This window comes from Pezoporus occidentalis, unplaced genomic scaffold (genome assembly GCF_034315485.1).
Source record: "Pezoporus occidentalis ecotype Australia unplaced genomic scaffold, CSIRO_AGI_Poc_V1 ctg37, whole genome shotgun sequence".
NCBI lineage: Eukaryota > Metazoa > Chordata > Aves > Psittaciformes > Psittacidae > Pezoporus > Pezoporus occidentalis.
This window is the reverse complement of record NW_026915691.1, coordinates 6,251,360-6,275,317: the sequence shown is the minus strand read 5'-3', so window position 1 is coordinate 6,275,317 and position 23,958 is coordinate 6,251,360. Positions and strand designations below refer to the sequence as shown.

General features: G+C 43.4%; 1 protein-coding gene across 24 annotated transcripts in view; it reads left to right on the top strand.

Annotated features, from left to right (window-relative positions):
- Positions 1-23,958, top strand: part of FBRSL1 (fibrosin like 1) — a 533,983-nt gene that overhangs the window by 129,540 nt on the left and 380,485 nt on the right. For all 24 annotated transcript variants that reach the window (XM_062631525.1, XM_062631515.1, XM_062631536.1 and 21 more), the window contains exon 2: positions 14,198-14,398. In XM_062631525.1, the coding sequence (XP_062487509.1) occupies positions 14,198-14,398 (201 nt within the window). The remainder of the gene's footprint in view (positions 1-14,197; positions 14,399-23,958) is intronic.

Genomic DNA, 23,958 nt, shown 5'->3' with positions numbered 1-23,958 from the left:
GTGGCCTGTGCCATAGTGGAACTTTCAGAAGTTCTAAGCCGTGGAATAACATGTTGGTTTTGACTGCATGTGATGCCAGGATAGCATCATGCAAGAGTGAATGTGAAAACAGAGGTGGAAAAATCAGGCTTTTGAATTTAGGGATTAGCTTTGAGGCATGGGAGGAAATGTGATGCACTCTGCTTCAGATTTACACCAGGAAAAGCAGTTTGCTGGGATTTGTTTTTGTTTGGTTAGTTTTGGTGTTTTTGTTTGTTTTTTTTTTGTGCTGTTGGCAGTGTTTCCTACAAACATTTACCGGGACCACATGTGTGCAAGACATTCTCAGCCCTCATATTGCCCTCAAGTCACTAAACTGGCCTTGTGTTTCCAGTGTGCTTAGCTGGCTTTGAAAACTCTGAAGAGATTTCAAGTCCGTGTTGCTGCATTGATATGTCACTTTATCTGTCAACCAGGAGTCTCTTCTGTCCTCTTTGTATACATATGCCCATGCTAGCCAGATGGTGCTGGATTTGGGTGCTATCCAAAGCAGCGCATTAGAAAGGCCGGGTTATGTGTCATATTTCAGAAGCCAAGAAGAGCTGCCAGTTCTTCTCTTTTGGTAACAAACAGCTTGACTTAATATATTGATCATGTTGTCCTCGCTATCCTCAAGCTGATTTTATCTAAGGCTCTCAGAAGGATATAGGGTTGAAGCTGTACAAATACCACCTGTTGCATCCTCTGTAGCTAGTATCTGTGTTTGCATTTAGTGTGTGTCCTAGAAAAATCTGCTCTCCACCACCATGGAATCCTTACTAGTGTCAGAAGGAGATTTCAGTGCTGTTTAACTGTGGGTTCTCCTGTTGCTCTATGTTCTAGGAGTTGGGAGATGCAGATTCTCCACCTAGATTTGCCAGAGGACTGATGGTTGCTTTTGGGGAGGTTGCTTTGTATTTACTGATTTCTCACTCTGTAACACAGTGGTCAAAATGCTGATTCCCTTTGTCTGGTGCTATAAGAATTGCCAATGAAAAAGTCCCGATAAAAGCCAAATAGTGATGTTATTTATAAATTATGGAAGATTTTTCCCCCACCTTCTCAGCATGCCTCTTTTTAATTTTTTTTTTCCCTTTGATGGAGGCTTTTCCTAATGGGATCTGAAAACCACAGACCTCGTTTATCAGTATGAGAGTATGTGTGGAGAGAGCTGGGGGATGAACTGCTGTTAAGCAGACATTAATTAACATGGTCCTGCACTCCCCAGGTTCTGTGGGGTGGGTGGATGTTAGAGCTGGTCTTTCTGGCTTTTAAAGCCTTTATACTGTCTGTGTCTGCAAGACATTTGCCTCTGGCATCATTGCAAAAAGGGTGCTTTTGACGTGGTCATCTGCTTTTACAGATTCTGCTGCAGCCTGACAACTAACACACATAATTTTGCTGGGTCATGGTGGGGACCTTGGGAAATCCATATCCTTCACTGGAAACAAATACCTGGAAACTCCTGTGTTTTAAACACCTTCCTGTTTTTTAGGGAGCACTTCTGATGTGTGAAATTTCCCCTACTGCCCTTTTATCTGTTTTTGAAATGTAGTATTCTTGATATTATCTTTTTATCTGCGATTTTTACTATCAGAGGGCTCCCTGAATGCCTTGACAAGAGCTGCTTTACACATGAAAGCAAGATTATCAAGGGCTACCAGAGAGACACTGTGGCCCATTGGGTGCTGCTTTTGGGAATGGGGCCGAGGTCTGGGTGGGCAGAGCTGGAGGATTTTGCAGATAACGGCGGCACTTTGTCGCTTAGCAACAGGCTCCCGAGATGGAGGTGGCAGAGGATGGATGCCCTGAGTATATCCCTGCTCTGCCTGCCTGTACGATAGGCAGTGGGAATAGGTGTGCACCAAGAGTCCCCTGGGTTGCACCTGTGGTGGGATGAGAGCTTTATTCATAATAAACAGCAGTTGTGAAATGCTTTTCTAGCTCTGTTTTTCATCTTGAAAGTTCTTTGTATCATAATGCCTTTGAGATGTGCTGCAGCTCTTACCTGATCTTATTAGTGCTTTTTAGAACCATTTATAAAGTGGGTATCTTGCATATGGTTGCATAGAGAATTGGTGTTAGAGCCTGGATGAGAATTCAGGATGTGCTTGTTCTCCATAGCCCGTGCTGTTGTAGCAGTGAGGGCTGTTAAGGTAGCCTGTGTCTGTAATATAATTGTCATGTCAGCTTTTCTGTTTCTGGTTATCTACATAAGGAAGCAGATAGCTGGTGGAGATGTCAGCTGTGATGTAGCTTATTAAGAGCTACAAGACAGAAGTAATCACAAGAAACCCTGCTTCCATGCACACTGTTCTCCAGAGTCTCTGGTTGCATCTGTTCTGTCTTAACCCTTTCCACATAGAAGGGTGGGGCTTTTTTTTGTTCTCACCAAAGGGTTATGCCCATTTGAACAAGTAAATGTTGTGTGCTGCATCTGTATTTCTCACTCTGTGATGTTTAGCATTGACAAGGTGCTGTGAACAATAAATGAGAAGCAAAGTTAAGCCCTCCAGAGATGTGAATTGTGAGATGCGCAAGGGCTCTTAACTAATTTGGGTGGGTTAACGGTGATGAAAGTTGCTGCTCTGTATCATGTTTGAATTCCCTATTGAATTTCAAAATTGAGGGCTAGCAGCAAATGGAAAACTTTTGCATGAATGCCCCTTTCTCTCAGCTGTGACTGGTAAAGCCTTGTTCCAGACAGGAAGAAAACAGGTCCTACGACACAGCTGGCCTTTGGTTCCAGGTCTGTGAAGTGCAAATAGAGGATTCTGGATCTGAAAATTAAGCATTTATCATGGATTGAGGAGGTGGTTGCAGAGGCCTAGTTTAACCCCGCTTGGATGGGAGGGAAACACAAATCCTCTAAGCATAATGGAAAGAGAGTGGCAAAGCCAATGAAAACTTGTTCTGGCTTTGGTGAGGCAGCTAGGAGTGATTGATGGCACCTGCTCTGCTGAGTTCTTTCTCTGCAGTGGGTTATTGTCCTGTCAGCTCTGCTTGCCTGAGGCCTTATTTGATATGCTTGGATAAGTGGGTCGCATCATTTTGATTCTGCACATGTTCTCCTCTCTGCAGTTTGCTGGTTTTGTTCACTCTTGAGCATTAATTGTCTGCTGCCCTGGTGGACTTTGTTTGGTTGCTTCTTCCGTAGTGCCAAGTCAGACTAACCAGACAAAAGTACAGATCTCCTTTCAGGAACGTTAATGAATGTGCTGATTTATCTGCTCCTTATTGTGTCACATGTTGCAAACTGATGTACCCAAGAATTGGTGTTGTCATTCGTCAGAGAAGTCTGATAAATGTCTTGGAGAAGAAATTTGTCTTAGAAAAGTCTTTCTTCCTATTAGCACTGCTCTTGCCCTCTGTTCTTTGCTTTGAATTTCGTCTCCCAGAGGAAACTGGGATGGAAATGAGAATGAAATATGGGTTTCCTTTTCAAAAAGAAAATAAACCAAACCTTAAGGGCTTCCTATTGGAATGTGATGGGATTGGGCTTCTATCTCTTATCCTTTGAAAGTCCCAGCTGGAATTATTTAATGTCAAAGCATGGAATTTCCCAGTGTGAGATTCATTGCTGGCTAAGGATGCACTGGGGATTAGAGAGACATCACTGACAGCACAGCGTTGCTGTCACCACAGGAGACCTCACTTGCACAAAGGGATGTTGCTGGTCTGTCCTGCTTCAAAGCTAAATCTTGGGGATGAGATTCTTCAATTCCCATTGAGATTACATGCTGTGTGACTGACAGAGTGGGTAACACTTCCCACTGCCTGGGAATAGAGGGGTAGAAGTAAGAGGCAAGAGCAAAACCTAATTTGCTGATTTTCATATTTGGGAAGGGGGTAGTTTGCTAAGGCACTTCCAGTCTTTCCCTTAAACTGCTTCCCAGTTGGGTGGTTTTGCTCATTTGACTGCATGATAAAAGGCTCAGATTAGATGATTACCATGGTTTCTTCTGGTCCAAAATGAAAATAAAATAAGAATCTCTAGTGTGGAAGCCTGATGTCTTACAAAGCTTTAACTTAGATCGCAACACTCTCCTTAGGAGAAATCTCTAGGTTTTGGAGGGTGTCAGTTTCTAAGTACTTGCATAAAGAAGAAGTGGGAGCATATTTAGACATTTCACTGGGTAACCACTAAATGCCTTAATGCTTTTTTTTCTTCCTCCTCTGATCAAAGATGATTATTTTAAGGAGGCATCAATGTCTGTGTTAGGGATCTATAAAGCACTTAAACAAAATATGGGCTGATGGCTGTTTGTGCTCTGCTGGGGTGGTGTTAACAAGGTGCACGTTGTTTCTGAGACTTGTAAATCAGCAGTGGTTTAGGTGATGGAGGGAGAGAGAGGAGCATTTCTGTCACGTTACAAGAATAACCTTCCTGGCCTCTTTTTCTAAACTGGTGATGTCTTTCATAAAGAGGATTTGCCCTGCTGTTCTAATAAGAGTTGTAAAATAATATATGTGTAATTAGAATTTAATAATGATTTGTGCGACTGGATCTACAGCACAAGCCAGTTCAAGTGATTGTGTAACCTTTGCATTGTGTTCATTATCTAATGTTGAAATAACAGCTGGAAGTTGAGAGACTGACATGTAGTTCTAAAATTACAGAGCTTGAAATTGCTGCTGTCTGTAAACATATGAAAATCTATTAATGACCTTTGAGCTCTCTGACTGAAAATGTTTTGTAACATAGAATACATCAAAATTGGCTGCTACTATTGTGCATGTTTCCTCTTTCTCAGCACTTGCCTAGGATATAAATGAATGCTTCGTTCCTGACACAGATATCAGAATATTTGGAACTGTTCTAGGAAGCCCTAAGGATATATGGAAACATTTGGTCGCTTGTTGTTTGTTCTAGCAAACCAGTTATAGATGAGCTGCTCCTGAGCATGTGGTGTGCTAAGCCTCTTGACATGGGAGAACATAGCTGCTGGCAAGACTGACAGCTGTAGACCTCTGCTGTACAATATATGTCTCCAGCAGCATGTTTGAAGAGGAGGAGGGTGACGAGGGTGGCACAGATGCATCGTCCTGGACTTTTTATTAGCCCCTGTGACATTTAGATACTTAGAAAAGCATTTCTTACCAGCTAGAAGTCACCTCTCGGTTTTCCCCTTAGGTTGAAGCAGTGTGCTGTGGACAGCTGTTTCTGGAGACATATTTCTTGTTGTTGGATCGTTTATATTTCTTCTCATTTGTTTCCTCGCCAACAGGAACTACCAGAGGACTGATTATTTAATACACATTGTAGACCTCATGACAGCTGAACTGAAAATTGTTGCCTACCACTGAGGGCAACTGCAGAGTTGGTAAAAGATGCCTCTAGTGTCATAGTGTTTAAACATAAATTAATCTCTCATGCAGCACCAGGGGTCAGGGTATGGCCGTTTTTTTCCTCTGGGGACTCTCACCCCTACAATAGAGTTGGCAGAAGGGAATTTGTGAGTGTTCGTTGGCTTTGTGTGAGCTGTGTCAAACCCCAGTTGAAATTAAGCCTGCAGACTGCTCTGCTGCTGCAGAACGTCGTGTCGCTGTACTGCAACGTCTTTGGGAATGGCACCTTTCCTAAGAGAGTGCTAATAAAGAGTGTAGGCTGGAAGCAGAGTCTCAAAAACGTCCGCACCTACTTGTGGAGTGAATGTGCTTGAGGCTGTCACCACGTGGGAGATTCGTCTGGAGCTTTCGTTCCATAGGTGCCACTGCCTCCAGAGCAGTACAGTTTCATGGCTGTATTTTAAAAGTAGATACCAAATGAGTGGAAATGACACGTGTGGTTGAATCAGGAATCCTAGAAAATAAAACTTCACATTTGTAGTTAGTGGGTAGAAGCTTTGAATTACTCAAGAAGTATGGCCTGAGATTCTTGAATCCATGACTGAGCTACCTTAGGTTATAGCAGTATCTTTCAAGTCTCAAGTATGAACCTATTCATATGACAGTCAGTACCATCATAATGTGGTTGCTGCATACTTTGTGCTATGAAGATCAGAACCTTGAATGCAGAAGCATAGATGGAGGAGACCAATTTAGGCCCCTGCCTTTGGTAGATGAGCCATATGCCCAGTCCATCTGTCCAGCCTCAGGTTGGCTGAACTTCATTTCCAGAGTCCAGCTCACGGAAGCATGACATCCCCCTTTCAGCAGAGTTTGAAACAGTTGTGTCTTCTTTTGTTATTAATTTTAGAGAGAGAGACAGTATTCCTAAGCATTCCTGTCAATAGTGACAAATAGGCTGGAGACATCTTTTATTCCACAGTGCCTTCCTGTTTTTTCTGACTAGTTCAGCTGAAAATTATGAGTGGTGAAAGCATCCAGCTGCTGTACCAGTTTGTGTTGGTAGGACCCTCTTGCCTTTTCCTTCAGCAGCTTGGGGCCAGCTGGTGCAGCTGGAAACTGGGGCTTGCGTTACCTTCCTGGCAAGATTGGAAATGAGTGATAAAATGGCCACATCTGTCTTCAAGCAAAGAACTGCTGCTTCAGGTCGTGATTCTGTCACCATGAGCTATCTGAATTCAATATGGGTGTCTGTTTAAATAATCTGGGGAGAAGGGAAATTAGTAGAGATTAAGTGTTAAAAGCTGTTCTGTAAACGAGCTTGTGGTTGCTGCCTATCAGCAGTGTAGGCCCAGCAGTGTCATTGAATATTGGTATGCTTGAGGAATGTCTTCCCAAACCACTGGACCCTGGAGTGTGCGTCTGCCCATGCCTCTTACTTGCTGGATACCTTTGGAAGTTCATTGAGGTTGATGTCCCTCAGATTGCATTGTTTAAAATGGAGGTGTTATACATAGCCTGTCACTTGGGAAATGGGTTTCATTGGTGCTGTTGCCATCTCAACTGCTTGGGAGGGCACTTGCCGAGACAGAGGGAGTTTGCAGGAGGCACATGCTCTGCATTCATACCCAGCAGTGCAGCAATGCTACTCAAATAAGCGCAAGTAGGTGCTGTCAGATAAGCACAAGTTCTTCCCCAGCTCCATCATGCACTACATACAGTGGGCAGGGTGAGTTCCCAGTCCTGGCTGAAAGCAGCTTCAACCAAACGTGCTTTTATCTGCTGTGAAAGCTGGGCAGGTTGGCTTCACCATGCACCCCCAGCAGCACCTTTCAGCACTCCTGAAGGCTGTGAAAGCTGGGCAGGCTGGGCCTGTAGTATGCCTCATTTCATCTACCTGCAAATGGTGCCCCAGCTTCCTTTCAATCATTCAAGCTCCCTTGCTCTGACACACTTTCCGCTGACAGTAATTCTAGAGCACTCGTCGGGCATTTACTGCCATCACTAGAGGAAATACTGATGGCTTAAAATGGGATCATTTCCTTTCTGATGGACAGCGAGCACCTGTGGGAGTTTTAATAGCTGTTACAGTATGTCTGTTAGTAGCGAGGAAGATGGGTGCAGCTCTCTGCAGTGACGTTCCTGCAGGCCCTGAAGAGGAAATTGGAGGAGAGGGAGAAAGCCACCCTGCTTCCTCTTGAGCTTGCAAAGTGCAGCTTAAACCAGTAGATTTTGTGTATCCATCTCCCTAATGGGTGGTGGTGGGGAAGGATTTATTACCAAAGAAGTGGACAACCTTATGTGTGCATTCGTGCAGATTTCCTTGACCTCTTACTAAAGAGAAGATATTTGCTTTATGTGTTTTTCCTTTTATTGTTCCCAAAATTACTGTTAAACACTGTTTCCAGGAACTTGATGCTACCGGGGTGGGACAGTACTGGTTTTTTTTTCCTGGTTTTCTTTCCTCAAGTAATTGAGAAGGAGGGGAACAGTACCAGCCCCTGCTCCCCAGCTTTTAAAACCAGTTACTGCTTAGCACTTAATTTATTCAAGTCTCATGCAAACTAAAAGAGCACTCAAAGCTTTGTAAAATCATAGTGATTGAAATACATCTAAAAGCAGAGTGATTTTGACCTTTTCTGTTGTATTTTTTGGCTACTTTGTGTTGGACAGCTGTCCAAGGTGTCTCTACTTGGTGTTGTGTCTTCAAGGTCCTAGCAGCAAGTCTTAATTCTTGGGTGTCATTACAAGTGGGTATTTAGCACAGTGGTGGCAGCTTGCTCCTCAGCTCTTCACAGGTGACAGGAGCACAGCCTCTGGTAATAAATTTGACTGGTTCAATTACAGCGAGTTTCTTGGTTCATCCACTTTTATTTTTAAGTTAAATTATGTATCATAAACCTGCAAACCAATGGCTGCTTCAAATGTCTTAACATTTCCAAAGCTGTCTGGTCAGGAAGTCATCTTATTCTTGAGCTAAACATGTGACAGGGTCAGAGCAAATGTGGTGCATTTTAAAAAGTGAGACCCAGATTCATCTGGAACATGTCAGCTTTGGAAGGAGAATTGCAGTCTAAGGTTAAACAAGCAAGGGTTTCATTTGGAATCATTTTAATTGATATTGATTGCATTACTTGAATGTAGGGTCAAAGGAAGAAAGTCACTTTGAATCTAGATGAATTTTTTTGCCTTTTAAAAAGCGCTTTGTTGGCTGTGGCTGAAGGGTTGGGGCTTGAGTTACATCTTCAGTGAAGCTTGCAGTGAGGGAGAAGAGAGGGAAGGGAAGTAAACCAAGTGTTTGTTATATTGGAGGAAAAATGACAACTTTCCTGTCCATGAGAAGGACAAGCGTGCGGCTGGAGGTTCCAGCAGGCAGCCTCCCTGAGTGCCCTCTGCCCTTCCAGCCGGAGCTGCTGTGCCATGCTGCCAGCCAGTCCCAGCTCTCCTGCAGCCTCACTGCATGCTCCTTCTCCCAGCTTTCCAGAGAGAGCTCTCAAACTTCTCCTCTCCCACTGTTCAAGTGTGTTCCTGCTTGTTTTTAGATCTCCACTTGCATTTGCTGCCTGCTCACCACATTGAGTTCAAATTAAATCACTTTGGTGTGGTCCTAACTAATACCCTCCGGTAGAGTTACCTCTTATCCCATTCCTTTTTTCCTCCTTTTTTTTTTTTTTTCCCCCCTTCTCCATATTGTTCACCTCATTTTGTTTGCCTGTTGGCTAATTTTCTTGGCTGGCTCCTGTTCTTGCAGTGGTTTCTCTCTACGGACCCATCTTCAAATCCTTGCCTTAAAGTTAATTTATTTGATGTATGTTTGTCTTGTATATCTCTAATATTAACTTTCCATTTGAATGAGTGTCTCCTGTGCCACCTTTATGTAAATAAATGAACAGCAGATTTCCCTTAGTAGGGGTCCTGTCTGTATTTGTAATGTGCTTTGTCTACGTAGAAAGCATGAGAATATGAAGTCAGCATTTGTTTCTATGTTGCTCTTTATTAACTAGGTATCAGGTCAATAGGAATATTTTAGAAGTAACCTAATTAAAAATAAATCTGTTTCAGTTCATCTCTGAGCCAGGATCTCTCCCTGAACTATTAAACAAACACATTTGACAACCCTATGCTAATTGCATGATGAAGTTGATATAAGGGTAGATGGTGTTTGGATCCTCGGAGCCTTTTCCATTGCTGTTTTGCTGAGAGAAGTTGGAAGCTGAAACAGGGACAAGCACAGTCTGTTTTAGAGACAGCAGTGGGGTTTTTATTTCCTTTGTGTGGATCCTTCTCCTGTTTGATGTTCAGTGGGACATTTCACGTTCCTCAGCTTAAGGAGTAAGTGCTGCAGTGAAGAGTTGTGGAGAGAGAAGCTGGAGGCTGTTTCCCTACTGGGAAATCAGCCCATATAATCTTGTGCAGTTGGCAGAGGCCGTCTGGCAGGAGCACTGTAACCAGGCCTTGCCTGAGCCTTGCAATGTCCAACAGGCCCTGGGGACCGGGGCTTGTAATGGACTTGATTTCACACCAGGGCTGAGTTTTGAATGGATGCTTGAGGGCTGAGGGTAGTTATTTTATTAACTGTAGGTGTATTTTTGGCCTCTGCACCCCTGCAAGCATGCTCGAGGTTTTTCGTCTACCTGTGTGGGTTTTCCACCTTTTTTTCAGGTTCAGCAAGCGTTCCCTGTGTCTGAAAGGTATTTGCAACCCCAGCCTCCCTCACGTGCTTTCTGACATCTCAGAGCTGTGTAAACTTGGAGGATTAAGGCAGAGTTAGAGCTGGGCTGAGCAAATACACAGTGGTACCTCCAGCCATGGATGCTGTCAACGTGGATCTTGCATCAGGGTCCTTTAGGGCTGATCATTATTTCTTGATCCAACAGACAGCGTGGAGTCCACTGTGCAGAAGTCTCTGGCTGTGGCATTTTGGGGGTAAGAACAGTCTCATTCTAAAGCTGAAGCCTGTGCACCGGCATTATTCACAGCTTTATTTATACGCAGAGTGGTGCGTGCACCTTGAGTGTCTTTGGAGATTGCAGCTGTGCCTCGGTGACAGAAGAAAAATGGCTTTTCAGGAAGGAGTCTTCCAAGAGATCAAGGATGCTGCCAGCTTTGCTGCAAGCAGAAGAGCAGTTGCATAACTTTAGCTTGGGCTAAATAGTGATCAAAGACCTCAGATTTTTATTGGACTCTCAAAATCTGTTGCACAGCTGAGGTTGCATACTTGGGTTGCCAGCCTGTGCTGAGGTCTTTGCCAGTGTATCATCACAGCTAGGGGTCTGCAAGTAGTGTCAGGTAGAGCTCGAGGAGGTGGTACCACAATTACATTTTCAGCTGAAGTGTTCTTTGGTATCTGTGCATCTGAATAGGAAAATGGGGAGGTGGAATTTGTATGCTTTGTGCAGTAGCTGCCAAGAAAGAGGCTCTAAAGAAAGGCCTACTCTTCCTTATCTGTACCCATGCAGCCAATTAGAACCATCTGCTCTCCGTCTGCAGCCCAGACAGAAGGCTGCAGCCTGACCTGGACGGTGTAAGAGAGATTCATAAGTGAGGACAGGTAGGAGAGCCCTGGAAGCAGTGAGTAATAAGGAACAAAATAGTTTTGTGTATATTCTGGAACAGAATTTGGCAATCTCCTTACTGGAACTGAGAAGAGAGAATGGGCCTGGGTCCACCAGCCTTCCTTGGAGAAGGGCATTTACTGGCCCTGACAGCAAAGGTAACCATGTCTGCTGGCTCCGAGGTTGGGCAGAAACTGAAAGGCTGGATATGGAGACCTTTTGACTTTAGGGCCTGACTTCAGACATTGTCATTATGTGAGCCCTTAGGCTTTACATGGTGTGCAAAAGGCAAAACTGTCTGCTAGTCTGGGCTTGTCTGGGGGCAAGGCTCCAGTGCAGCAGTTTGTCAGAGGCCAGTTTCCCCTCCCCACTGGCATTTCTGGATTGAAGTCAAGGTGTGTCAATAGACATTGTTCACTGCAGTGATGTACTGTATATTTTGTATGTGCTTAAGTTTTCCAGTGATTGCCTGTGCACAAGCACAGATGCACATCCCAAAATAGTAAGCTCTTGCACTGAGGTCCCCAACTTGGAGGTCATAAACTTGAGTAAAAGAGCAATTGCTGGAAGACTTTTAGCGGAGTAAATAGAAAGGAAACAAAGGTGGCAGGAACAGAAACCCCATTAGCCCCCTCCTGCTCTCTGCCTGAGGCTGCAAAGAGGTCTGCATTTAGCAGCATAGAAAGCAGCCCCGCTGTCACCCTCTGTCAGTGACGAGAAGCTGAGTTCAGTTCCCAGAAAAAGCCAAGTCCTGTGAGCTGAATCCTCTGCTGAAGTGGGGAGGAACATGGAATAGCTTTTCTTGTCCCAAGGCAGGAAAACTTGGCTTCTTCCCCCCAGCTGCCCCATGCTGCGGAGCTGAGAATGACTCCCTCTGCCTTCCTCCTGCAGGAGACAAGCAGCAGCCTGGCTACCAGGGCTTGGGGCTTAATTCACGGCTGTTTGGAAAGTGCTTGAGATTCTTGGATGCAAGTGGCACTACAAGTGAATGCATTATTTCCTTGGCTTTAATCCAGCTATGACTATATTCCCTGAATTAATTTTGCTAGTAGCTCAGTGATGAGACAGGCCTTAAATCTTCAGACAAAACGGGGATAAAAAGCTAAATTATTAAGTAGGGAATTTTATAGGATTCAGTAAGGGGAAAACCACAGCTTTCCAGACTAGTTACGCAGTGAAGCAAATTATCTAAAACCTGCAGTGAATGTGCTGTGGGCACCGAGGGAAGGCTTTTCCTAAGGCATTGAGTCACCAGTAACCATGTGAAGCCAGGTAGAATTTAAACCAAAAGTGGCCATTTACTGCCTTTGAAAGCATCTCTGAAAGTGAATATTACACATTGAGCCAGGAGCAAGTTGTTTGCTGGTGCTTTCAGGTGGGGTTATTCCTGCTTTCTCCCTTATTGGGGCCCCTGTCACCTCATGCAACATCTTCCATGTGTCTGCTGTCACGTTGCAGCCGCATCTGGCTTTATAAAGAAGTGCAGGTTTTTGGTGACTTCTGTTTCTGATATTTTGCTGAGTATTAGTTAACACATGTCATTTCCATTGCACTAGTTTTGGATTAGATACTAAAGCTTAGCATTTAGATTTCTACCTCAGCAACTTCCCAGTAAATAGAACAATCAGTGTGACCTTCTGTAAGTGCCATCTGAAGCTGGTGGTTTAGTGTGTTACTTTAAAGCTAAAAACCAAAGGGAGCAACTAAACATTTAGTTGAATTCCTCATTTTATCATTCATGGAGAATAATGCCAGACAATCATTTTGCTTGCTCATTCATTAGTTAAGGCCTTGGTGAGCTGATCTGTATTCTGGTGTGTTCGACGTCTTTGAGACAGTGCTACTGGCTTTAATTTTGGAGTGGGGGTTTTATCTTGGGGGTTTTGCAGCTTGCTGTGTATGTATGTGCTGTAAGAGGAGCTTGCCAGACCCACAGGACCTCTGTGCAGGGTGTTTAGGGGTTGGATATTGGCTGATTGTCTTTGAGCCTGTGTTGGGCTAAGAAGCAGCTGCATGTATGTTGTTGTTGTGATCGAAATGTCAGTGTCTCTGTGATCCTAAAGTGTCAGTACATCATCTCGCTTCACAGGGAAGGGTAACTTTAAGTAGCAAGTGATTTGGAGTGGAATCAGCCTGTTGCACACTGAGCAGTCAATTCACTAATTAAATGAGGGGGAGGAAGTAATCTGGAGCAGTCAGCAGGACATTTCATCCCAATTCTTCATTGTCTGTTGTTGGGCTTTAGTTTTGGAAAGAGTAGAGAGCTAATGATTTTCATGAGCTCTTTTGCAGTACTGAAGGTGTGTTAATGTGAGTAGTTGTATTGCCAGTTCCTTCCATGATGTAATGGCTTGAGTCGGAAGCAAGGCACTGAGAGCAGGGGAGATGCTGTGGCTGAAGCTGACAAATTTTGGCATGGTAAACAGGGCTTTCTAAAGTATCTCCTAATCTGATATATTTTTCTCTCATGAAAAATTAATTGGGCTAGAGATTCTGTGGAACATTTCAAAAAGAGTTTAGTTTTTACCCTGGAGCAGTTAATAAAAAGCACTGGCGGGGGGGGAATGTATCTAGCTGTTGTGAACTAACGTCATAGTGATTTGGCATGTTATTTCTTAAACTCTCTTTAAGTGGTGTGTGTAGGGGGAGAGTTTGACACTGTCACCATGAGTTCAGCTTTCAGTCCTCAAAGATGCCAGGGATAGCAGCAGTAATTCCCTTCTCTGATCTCACTTCCGATGTTAATCATTCTGACATGACATACCCGCTTTTAAAGTGTGCTTAGATTGTATGTTATAGTCCTGATTCAGGGCAGACACTTAACACTTAGAAGTGTTCAACCTCTGTTATGTGTTTAGATCCCATTGATCTCAGCTTGCTTATTGAATGCATGGTAGGCTTTAGAAGTGCATTTCTCCATATGAATGCTACTGTGAATCAGACTGTCAGGCCCAGGGGGGCTGATATGTTGCTTTCTGAGATCAGAAGCAAAATAAAACCCACCTCTGTTTCAGTTGAACAGTTAAAGGCTTTCTTTTAGGATGCTGATTTGTTCATGTGCTGTTGACGTATGGTCCTGAATTAATCTGAAGCAATCTCATTTTCATAACCAGTTCCAGCATCTCTGAAATTAATCAAACACATAGCCTGGAGAGTATTCATCCTAATCTAATCTAAAATTACTGTTTGCATTGTGTGTGCCTAATTATTCATCTTAAGTCATCTCTGGAAAGAACATGCTGTCTTGTTTGTGTTTTTGTTCAATATTTATATTGCTTATTGCTTAAAAGTAGTCTCAGAGAACTTAATGTACTATTTTTTTCCCTCCTTTACAGAAGGACATGTCACTAAAGCCTCAGGAGCGGAAGGAGAAATGGGAGAGGCATCCAGGAAAGAAACCTAGAGAATCTGAAAACTGTGTTTCTGCTGAGCCAGGTGAAAATGGCCATAACAATGATGCTGGGAGCTCGGAGAGAGAGGCAGAGAGAGGCAAAGAACGGATGAAGAAGAAGCTCCCCTTGAAGCTGTCCAAACAGGTAGGGGAATTACTTCTCATTTGTAGCGACTGTACTGTGGCTTTGGCCACTGTGAAATGTTGTCCAAGGTTGGTGTTGTTAATGTGACTGGCTTCTCTGGTAACTTGTGCTGGTGAAAACAATGTCTTTTACAAGACTTCTGGCTATGTGCACAAATCCTGCGTTGTGGAGAAGTTTCATAAGTTAAAACGGAAGATCAGATGTACTGGGTAATGTAGGAAGGAAGGAGCAGACCTCCCGTGTATCCTGCAGCTTTGTGACAGCGTGGTAATTCACACCATTAGTTTGTGGCTCTTACAATTTTAAATGCAAACAGAAATCATCAGTCATACCATAGCCTTCTTTGGTGAAGATGTGCTTGTTAATGTGTGCCTGGAATTTGCAAACATGAGTGTGTCCATCCCATGAGTCAGGTTCATGTGCCCCTAAAACAGTATGCTGAGGAGAAAATACTAGAGTATTTTAGGTGGAAAGTCAGTTTGGAGGAAGTCATGCTCTGGGGAGTCTTTTCTTTGTGCCCTTCTAAAACGTGGTAGAGCATTAATGAATGAAGAGTTGTTATGCTGGAGGGGACGATTGCCGGCTCCCATCTGAACCACTGCATGTGGAGAGCCAGGAGGTGACAAAGAGGAGGCAGTATGCCTGGCAGGCTGTTTATCACTTAACTGCTGCTCAGCAGGGAGAGCTGTTGGTGACTCAGTGTGCGTTCATTGGTTTGAAATCCGCATGGCACAGCAGCATATAGCTATGAACAAACACTTTCCCAGTTGTCTGTTAACATGGTGCCAAATGGCAGCCAGCAGGAAGAGCAATGAACTTGACCTTCCAGCATTTGTTCTGGGCTAAGAAGTACACTATGATGGAAAACTACTTTTGCTCTCTGTGATGCAGAGAAAAGGGCTGTTTAACCCAAGCACACCTTCACTTCTGTGAACCTAGTTTTGTGTGTGTGCCAGACTGTGAAGGATTGAACTGTCCAATTACTGACAGTGTTTTTTCAGACTTGGAATATTTTAGGATTTGAAAGGATCATTAAGGTTACCTAATGTAACCCCCCACAGAACTCCACCACCACACACAATCTTTGGTAGCATATTGGTTCAGAAGGGCCCATCACATTTAACATTAGAAATTCTAATGGTCTGTTCATGGCCCCACTCATTAACAAATTAGGAGGCTTTTGTTTTCTTCTTGATTTAAAAAGAGTAGTTGGAATAATTCCATACGAATAACTTCAGTGAAGATGTCAGTACTTTTCTGCTTGCAAACATTTAGGTAGCAAATCATGTAACCGTGCACTCCTAGTAAAATATTTGCCAGGTTTGTTTTCTTTTAACTCCCCAAAGTGATACCAAATGTTTTGTTTTTAGGCTCATCAGTGTATATGTAGTTAAAATGTATCGAGTTTCTTGTTTGTTTTTCCTAGTAATTGATTGATAGGGTTTCAGTTCCCCCTCTGGTTACAGGTGCAAGGAGTCTGCGCACTGTTCACTCTGCAAATTAAAATGACTTTTTATTATGGGTGAATAGATGCACATTTTAGTTCTGATGGAAGTTTGAACAAATAGGATCCTCTTTTTGGCATCTAAACCCACAAAATGCTAAGCACGTATTTCACCAGAAGTTCCTGGCTTTCATACAGAATGTTTTGAAGCAGTGGTTCTGAATGGTGATGTCGGATGCTCCTGCTGCCTGCTGCTTATGCTAGGAATGTGGTATTGTGCTTCACTAGCTCCTCTGCCTCTGAAAGCTGCTGTTGTGTCAGGGGGGTTTATTTATGTGAAAAGGCCCCAAACACCAATCCAGTGACCCTTGCAAAGCATACATGGAGCTGGCTCACTTTCCGCTCTAGTCTGGGGAGTAACCTTACACATGCTCATGTTGATGCAACTGAGAGTGTGTGTAGTTGGAGTATGGGAACAAGGAGCACTGCGGGAGGTCGTTAGGTCTTGATTGCCACCTGAATATCTCTAGCATGAAAGCCTGGCTTCAGTAGATAACTGCCTTTCCACGGGTTAGAGAGTTGTTCCTTCAGGTGCAGTGTTTCCCTGCAAGAGTTCAGTGCTGTGGATGTGGGAGGCTGTGCCCTGCTGGGTAGTGGGGAGGCCCTTTCGTGGAGCTGGGGGCAGCTGGTTCCTCACCCCCTGCAGAGGACGGAAGGGTTGTCAGTAGTGACACCTTTATGTTTCAAGTAGTTGTGGCCAGTAGGGGGATTTCATGATACTTCCTTAGAAAGCTTTGGGGTAGAAGTTCTGTTACACCGACCAAACACGGGTTCCTGTAATGATATGCTGCTGCCTCAGTTTACCAGCCATTTAGATTGTTTGTATTTCAGCTCTGAAAACTGAGGACATCGTTATCTACTTTGTTACCTGTTTCTTCTGGCTAGTATTTGGCTGCCATCATGATGTAATAGGGTATTTGCTGCCATATTAATGAAAACTTGAATTCATCTTTCATTGTTTAATCTTTCTTTCCCTGTAAGAATAAGTAACAAACGCCAAAAAGATTGAGGATTTGCACAAAGAGTATAAAAAATAAAGCCTGTGATGAGTGACTCATTAATACATGATGCCTCTTTAAACAAGTCACACTTGAATTCATCTTTTATTGAAAAGGGAGAGGTTTTAAATACTTTTTATTATCCTACCTGATAGAGTTGTGAAAAGCAGACAAGTTTGCAGGTCTGTAAGGTTGATGGAAGTAGCAGGGAAATTGAAGCTGGATAAACCAGGCTATTCTTAGTTCAAACTCATTATGTAAATGATATAGGCAAGTTCAATAATTTTTCCTTTTCTTTAATACCCACAAAGTTCACACCTAGAGTTCTGACATTTTCTGCCAAGCTGTCTAGACAAATTGGCTGTAATATGAAGTTTCCTGGAATTTGGGGGTGATTTTTGCATCTCTGCCTTATTAAATGTAGGTTTATACCTAATTTGGAAAGCTTACTGTAATTAATGCTAATTATATCGAGAGGTTGCTTAGAAATTACTATTCTCTTTGGTGCTTTCCTTACATTCTCATTCTTTCTCTTCACAAGGCTACTGGATTGTCACCTTCTCTACACAGCCTCCTCCAATAAATCAAATTGGGCATTATAATTATGGCATTCTGCTAATCCTTGTAGAGAAGTGCAAAGTGGCAAGCTGATTGGAGTGCCAGGTTGTCTGCTTTGTTTAGAAAATTAGGTTAATACTTCACTCCTTTTGACAAAGCATCCACACTACGATTTGCACCTGAATATTTGGTCCTGTTGTACCTCTGGCTGTGGGGAGAGAGTTGCAAAAGCCAGTCTGTCCTTTCCAGCCTATTATTACAACTGCATATAAACAGCATTCAAACACATTTATCTGCTACTGTAACGAAGCAGAGGGGGGAAAAGGGCATTTCAAATAGTTCTAAGTCTTTTGGCCAAAGATTTGTCAGGATTTGGGGCTGTCCTCAACATGTCTGTGCAGGGAAAGGGGCTGACTTGAAACTGCTGCTCTATGATGAGAATTAATGACAGATATGGGGTGAAGACCCCATCACCTCTGTAAAAGATTCCTTGATAGTTGGGTGTATAAGTCACTTAAATGAAGTAAGAGGTAGACATAAGATGAAACTTCTTTGTTCCAGTTTTGCTTCCTTGGGTTGTCCTAAGTCAGTCTAGTTTTGTGAGAGACACCCTTAGAGCTCTGAGTCTGTCTTTTATTAGCCTTAGCTGAGCTGTTTTCTCTTTTCTGCGTTCATTCTTGGAGTTGCTTATTCCTCTGAATGTATGAGCAGCCCAGGGCCACCCTGGGTGCGGAACAGTGGGAGGTTTCTGAGCTTCGGGACCCATTGCCCTTTCTGTACATGGACTAAAAATGGGCTGGCCTCCTTCTGTAAGGAGTTGGAGTAATGGGAAAGAGTTGCAGATACTTCAAGTTAGCTTAACCTCAAGCTCTGTGTTTAGTCAGCTTGGGAGCATCATGGTGTACTGAATATGTTTAGATGTTAAATGTGGCTGTAATAACACTCTGTTCTGCAAGTAGTGATTTGTCACGAAGATGAGTGTCTTACACCTCCTCCTTCCTTTTCTCACCCACTGTTTAAATCACTTGAGATGAGGAAGAGTCTCAAAGAAGCTGAGGAGAACAGGGTGGTGTAGCACGTATTTAGTGCTCATAAATAGCCTGCTGGGTTTGGAGCATGGGAGGAAAGGGCAGGAAAGCTAATGCTGTCACGTTGCTCTGAAGGTGTGACATCTCTGTGACTTCAGCAGAGCTTCCTGGAGGGAGGGAAAGCAGAGTTAATGCCTGTGTCTCATTCACTCTTCAGCCTTCCTCAAACTGCTCAGCACTGTTGATGATTCATGTATATTGTTGCTGTGGCTCTTGCTGGACTGGAACTGCTGAATTACATTAACATGTTTGATTACCTATTCATGGGGTTTTTCTGTGATGCTCACCAGCTTGTTATCCAACATTCATTGATGAATATAACATTCTCTCTGCTCCCCTAGGAGAGCACTGCTCTAGGTGACTGCTGATCTGAGCTGAAGGTGATACACTAAGGCCTTTTCCATCTAGGATGCATGTTGTTTCTTCTGATGTCTAGGTGAAAGTTGATAGCTTGTCTTCAAACTAATTACATAGCCTTAGCCTCATTTTGTGTGTGATGCTGGTACTGAAAGGCTGTGGGGTTCTTACCAAGAGAGCAATGGTCTAGAAACATACCTGGCTAATGAAGTACTTTGTGTGGGAAATCTCCTTTGGCATCATGCTGCTTGTGCTGATGGTTGGGAGCATGTAGCTGCTTGATTTTTATTTTTTCCAGATAATGGTAAATGGTAAATCAAAGACTCGGACATGCATTGAAGCTGCTTGTGGGCTGGAGGCTGATTGTTCCTTTGGTGATGCAGAGTTGAGAGCCTGAAGTGTACCTTTCTTATCTGAGGTTCAGCAGCTACGTAGGAGAATAACCTTTGGAATCTTTGTCTATAGGCCAGAGGACAGGTATGGATATGTCTGTCCTTCTATGACTTAATAATGTAGCATTTAGAAATTAACTGTGTCTGAGAGGATCTAAACATATTAGTAACTTACTCAGTTACTGTCAGTATTTCAGACTATAAAGCAAATGAATTCTAGGCAGCCAGCTTACAAAAAAAGCCTTCAAGAAATGTTGCCTTTAATGTGGGTTTTGGGGATTGGTTTGGTTTGGTGTGTGCTGCTTTGGTGTTTGCATTTCACTGCTTTTGAACGGTGAAATTATAGAAACGGGTTTCTTTTTGTTTCTAGTTGATGTTACCCTTTTTGTTAGCAGATACTGTTATTTAAACGTTCTTTGAAACTAAACAACAAAGCAAAAGGAAAAAAAGTCCATTTTCTTTTAATCAGGAAAATGTTGCTTCATGTATTGCTTAAACCCAGGATCCATTTCTACCTTTGTAAGTACAAGAACTTACAATTTGAACATGAAAGCTCTGTGCCAATTAGTTTTAAGCACACATTTATTATTCCTGGGAGAGATGGTTGTTAACATGGTGCTTGTTGTCTGGGTGAAGTCCCTCTATCACTGACTCCAGCCAAGCTGTCTGCAAGCCTGGGAGGTGGCTTAGGTTGGTGCTTGGAGTCCCCTCAGCTTGAGACAAGGACAGTGTTGGAGGCCTGCTCCAGTGGAGGCTCTTTGAGGTGTGATCCTGCTCCAGCAAACCCTTCTCAAGTATGTGTTTGCTGTTCAGCATGGGATCAGTTTCTTGCTAGCTTCAAAGCTCTTACTGAGGTTGTAGTGCTGGGGGCCCTGTCCCACGGGATTTCGGAGGAGGTCCTTATTTCCGGCTGAGTAGTGCTGCACACACAGACACAGATGGCCTTGCCTTGCTCTCTCACGCTAATCTGCCAGTGCAGAGGCTTCACAGCTGCCTGGGAAATCACTGGGGACTAACAGTGCAAAGTACTGCAACGGGCAATACAGTATTTAGTCATTAGGTTTGCTAATCCAAGGCCTAAAATCAGCCTCATTTCAATCAACAGCAATCTGTTTGCACTGTCAGGAACTAATTTAAAAATCTGCTTTAAGTCCTGGTTAGGCACTTGGTGTTCTGTTTGCTGCATCAAAGTGGAGGGGAAGCAGTGGGCATAGCACAGCAGTGGCAGGAGGAGGAAAAATCCTTTGTAAATAAATGGTGGATGTTTATTTCCCAAATGAAGCCCTGCTATTACAAAGAACTGCTGTTTCTGCTAAATTTATCCAGGAATTCATTGAGATTCTTGAAGTGGCTGCAGAACCCGCTCTGCAAGAGAGGGAGGGCTTTGCTGTGTGTTTAGTTCAGTGTTTCTTTAAAGCCTTCTACAAATCTTAGACACTGAAGGTTTGCATTATAGCTGTGGCACAGGTAACTTCATCATTGCAGCCGTGTTTTGAGAGCTACAACACAGCCTCCATAACAGATCTCTGCAACATGCTGTCCTTCAGGAGGAGTACTGCAAAGTAGTGCCATAAAACCGTTGGGAACTGTGGCACGAGAAGGCCTTCGCTTAAGCTGGAAAAATGGATTTCCAAACCCTCTGCAGTTCTGGTAGAGAAACAGAAATTGAGGAGACCATGTTTATTAGAACTGGGGGGATCCAACTGTTTTTAGACTAATGCTTAAGCATGAAACAGAAGCATAGGCTGGGTTTCACTACACCACAAATACTATTTTCTGAATGAAGTGATATAAACTGTGTTTTGGCTGCTGAAAGTGTTATTCACAGGAGAAGGTGAATTTTTCTTTTTCACTAATGTAGTGAAATACTTACTCGTTTGTACCAGTGGGTTTCCCTTTCATAGCTGACCCTCACTTGCTAATATTGGTGCTTTTAATGTGCCCCACTTGTCCCTGCTCTTGTAGGACTCACCTGATCTTCCCAGAGAGGATAAGCCACCTCTGAGCACAGCTTCCAGTGTGCCCCAGCTAAGGAGCAGAGCTGGGGGATGCTGGCTCACTGCTGGGTCTGCAGGGCTTACCTGAGCCAGCACCCTACTGCCATGCGCCTCCTTGGGTGGGTGACAGGCAAAGCAGAGGTTGGGTGGCCCTGGGGATGCAGTGCTTTGACACATGTACTCTGCTCCCTGCCTCGTATTTAAGGATCATAATGCTGTGATGGTATTGATCCTGCTGTGCTGAGATTTGGACCCTGAGGCTTTGCCTGCAGGACTGGCTTCAACCTTCCTTGTTTCTGCTTTTCCTCTTCTCCAGAATTCCCTGTCTGTCCCCATTCACCTCTCCCACTTCATAGCACTTGGGCAGAAGCAATGTGTTCAGCCCTTCAGGTGGCTGTTGGCATTTTTAACGTGTTAGAGCAGGTTTAGAGAGCACGGTAATGAAAGCACTGGATCCTACCAGTGCATTGGGACTTCTTGCACTACCAGCAGTGGAGCTGAAACAGAGTGTCTTCAGGGCCTTATGTCACCATTTCATTGCCCATCTGAGAAGATGCAATAGCTGCAGACCCAGTGAGGTTCGTGAGCAGACCTCTGTAATCAAGACACACAGACACTTCGTAAAAGGAGCAGTGTGAAGGAAGCTGCCCAGAGCAGCTCTCATCTCACAAGACTCCTTCCTGGCAGACAAGGTTTGATCTGACATTCCTGGTGTTGTCAAAGTTAAAAAAGGCCAGAAAATTCAAGTAATAGAAAGGCTGTTAAGCCACACTCCTGTGGTGTAGGGAAGTTAGATTGCGTGTATTGAAGAATCAAACTAGTTGTAGGCTCCATGTTATAAAACTCTTGCAGGTCATCTTTAAGTTTTCTGCCTGCAGTTAGATAACTGATAAGGACCTTAGGTCACATTTGCTTAAATATAGTTTCAGACAAGAGCAGAATAAGGAGAAACAAAGCAATCCTCTCTTCTCGCTGATGTTCTCTAAATCGCTGTGAATGAATCTCATACAATCGCTTCTTTTGAAAAGAAGAAATAAAGAGGAAATTTCATTGCTGACAACTTATATGGCATCAGACACTATTAAAAAGGTTGGTGGTGGTCATTGGTTACATTGTTATAAAAGAAGAGCTAAATGGTTTGTAATTTAGAGAGGGGGATTTAATTGCATGAAGTAATTTCCAGGCAGCTATAACCACTTGTATCTTTTTCCTCTGTTGAATTTAATTGGTTGATACAATGCACAAAGTGTTCTTTCTTTTCCTTCTTCCCTGCTCTCTTTTTGTTGTTGTTGGTTTATTTGTATATTTTCTTTTGGCGAAGAGAAGGCACTAAGATAGAGCACTTGTGTTGTATCTTGTGATCTGAGCAAACTGAAGAATGGTGAAACACAGCAGTGTTTGAATGGTGCTCTGTCTCCTGCTAGTCTTGCTAGTGTGTGCTGTTTGAAGAGATTCAGAGCCTTGGCTGGAGGTTTCTCTTGAACATCTTTTCATGACAGTGAGACAGGGCCTGTTCCAGGTTTCCTGTGGGCTGTGCAGAGCCCTTTTCCCTGGATGTAGCTCAGATGCCACAGAAGAGGCTGGGACCTAGAAGTAGCTGAAGCAGCCATGGCCTTTTTGCATATTGTTTTTCTGGTTTGGACAAGAAGTGTCTAAAGGGTTATTCCAGCTTGGTTTAAGCACCAGCCGCCCAATACTTCAGCTACCTTTGCATAAGGGTTTGGGATCTGTTACCTGATTGTAGTCACTGTTCTTGGGCTTGTACCAAGTGTTTGCAGTAAAATACAAGGTCTTTGAATGGCAGCAGGTAGAGTGTGGTTCCTTGTGAACATTCCTGTCATTTTTGGCATGATTGCAGGTTGGGTTTTTTGTGTGTGTGTGAAACGAGGATAGTAGATGCGGATGGACAATGTTCTATCACAATATTCTTTCTCCTGCATGCTTATCAGTATAATAACTAAACCATCTGCACAGCTCCAGTCTAAATCTGAGCTGATTTGAAACAAAAATCACATCCCAATGTCATTTGTGGTTGAGGCAGAATAGATATCTTTGTCGTGAGATACCATTACTTTTAAGATGCAGAAGTTGTCCTTGCTTGCTGCTGGCCATGGATCTCCGTTTCTGCAAGAGACTGCTAGGATCAGTGCACCAGGAGCTGTAGCAGAATCACTTTGGCAGTTGCCAGTTTCAGCCTGAAGTCATTCAGTGGCACTGGTCCAGCTCACTTGGCTTTCCATGTGGAAGCGTATCAAAGATGATGCTGTTTTCCACCTCTCGGTTGCTCTCGCCTTGCAAACTGCAGCCTTAGGCAGCATTACCCACATCCCTCGGCCTCTTTTTCTCTGTGGATTCTGAAGGGAACTAATTTTCATACTTCTGCCTGATGGATGGCTTACACGAACTGTTGAGAATATACACAGCTTGAGTAAGCATGTCTTTGGTTTGGAGACATCTCTTAAGTAAAATAAGCACTTATTTTTTACCTTCAAGCAAGGTTACAAGTAGCTATTCAGGTGAATGCCATTGCACTATTTCTCTGGCAAAATCAGTCTATTAAACCCATGCTATTTTCTCTAACATCGTGTCTAAAAGAAACTAAAGAATTAAGTAAAGCCAGCAGGGGTTTGTGATAGATTTAAAGCTCTTCCAAGCTTAGTGGTTGA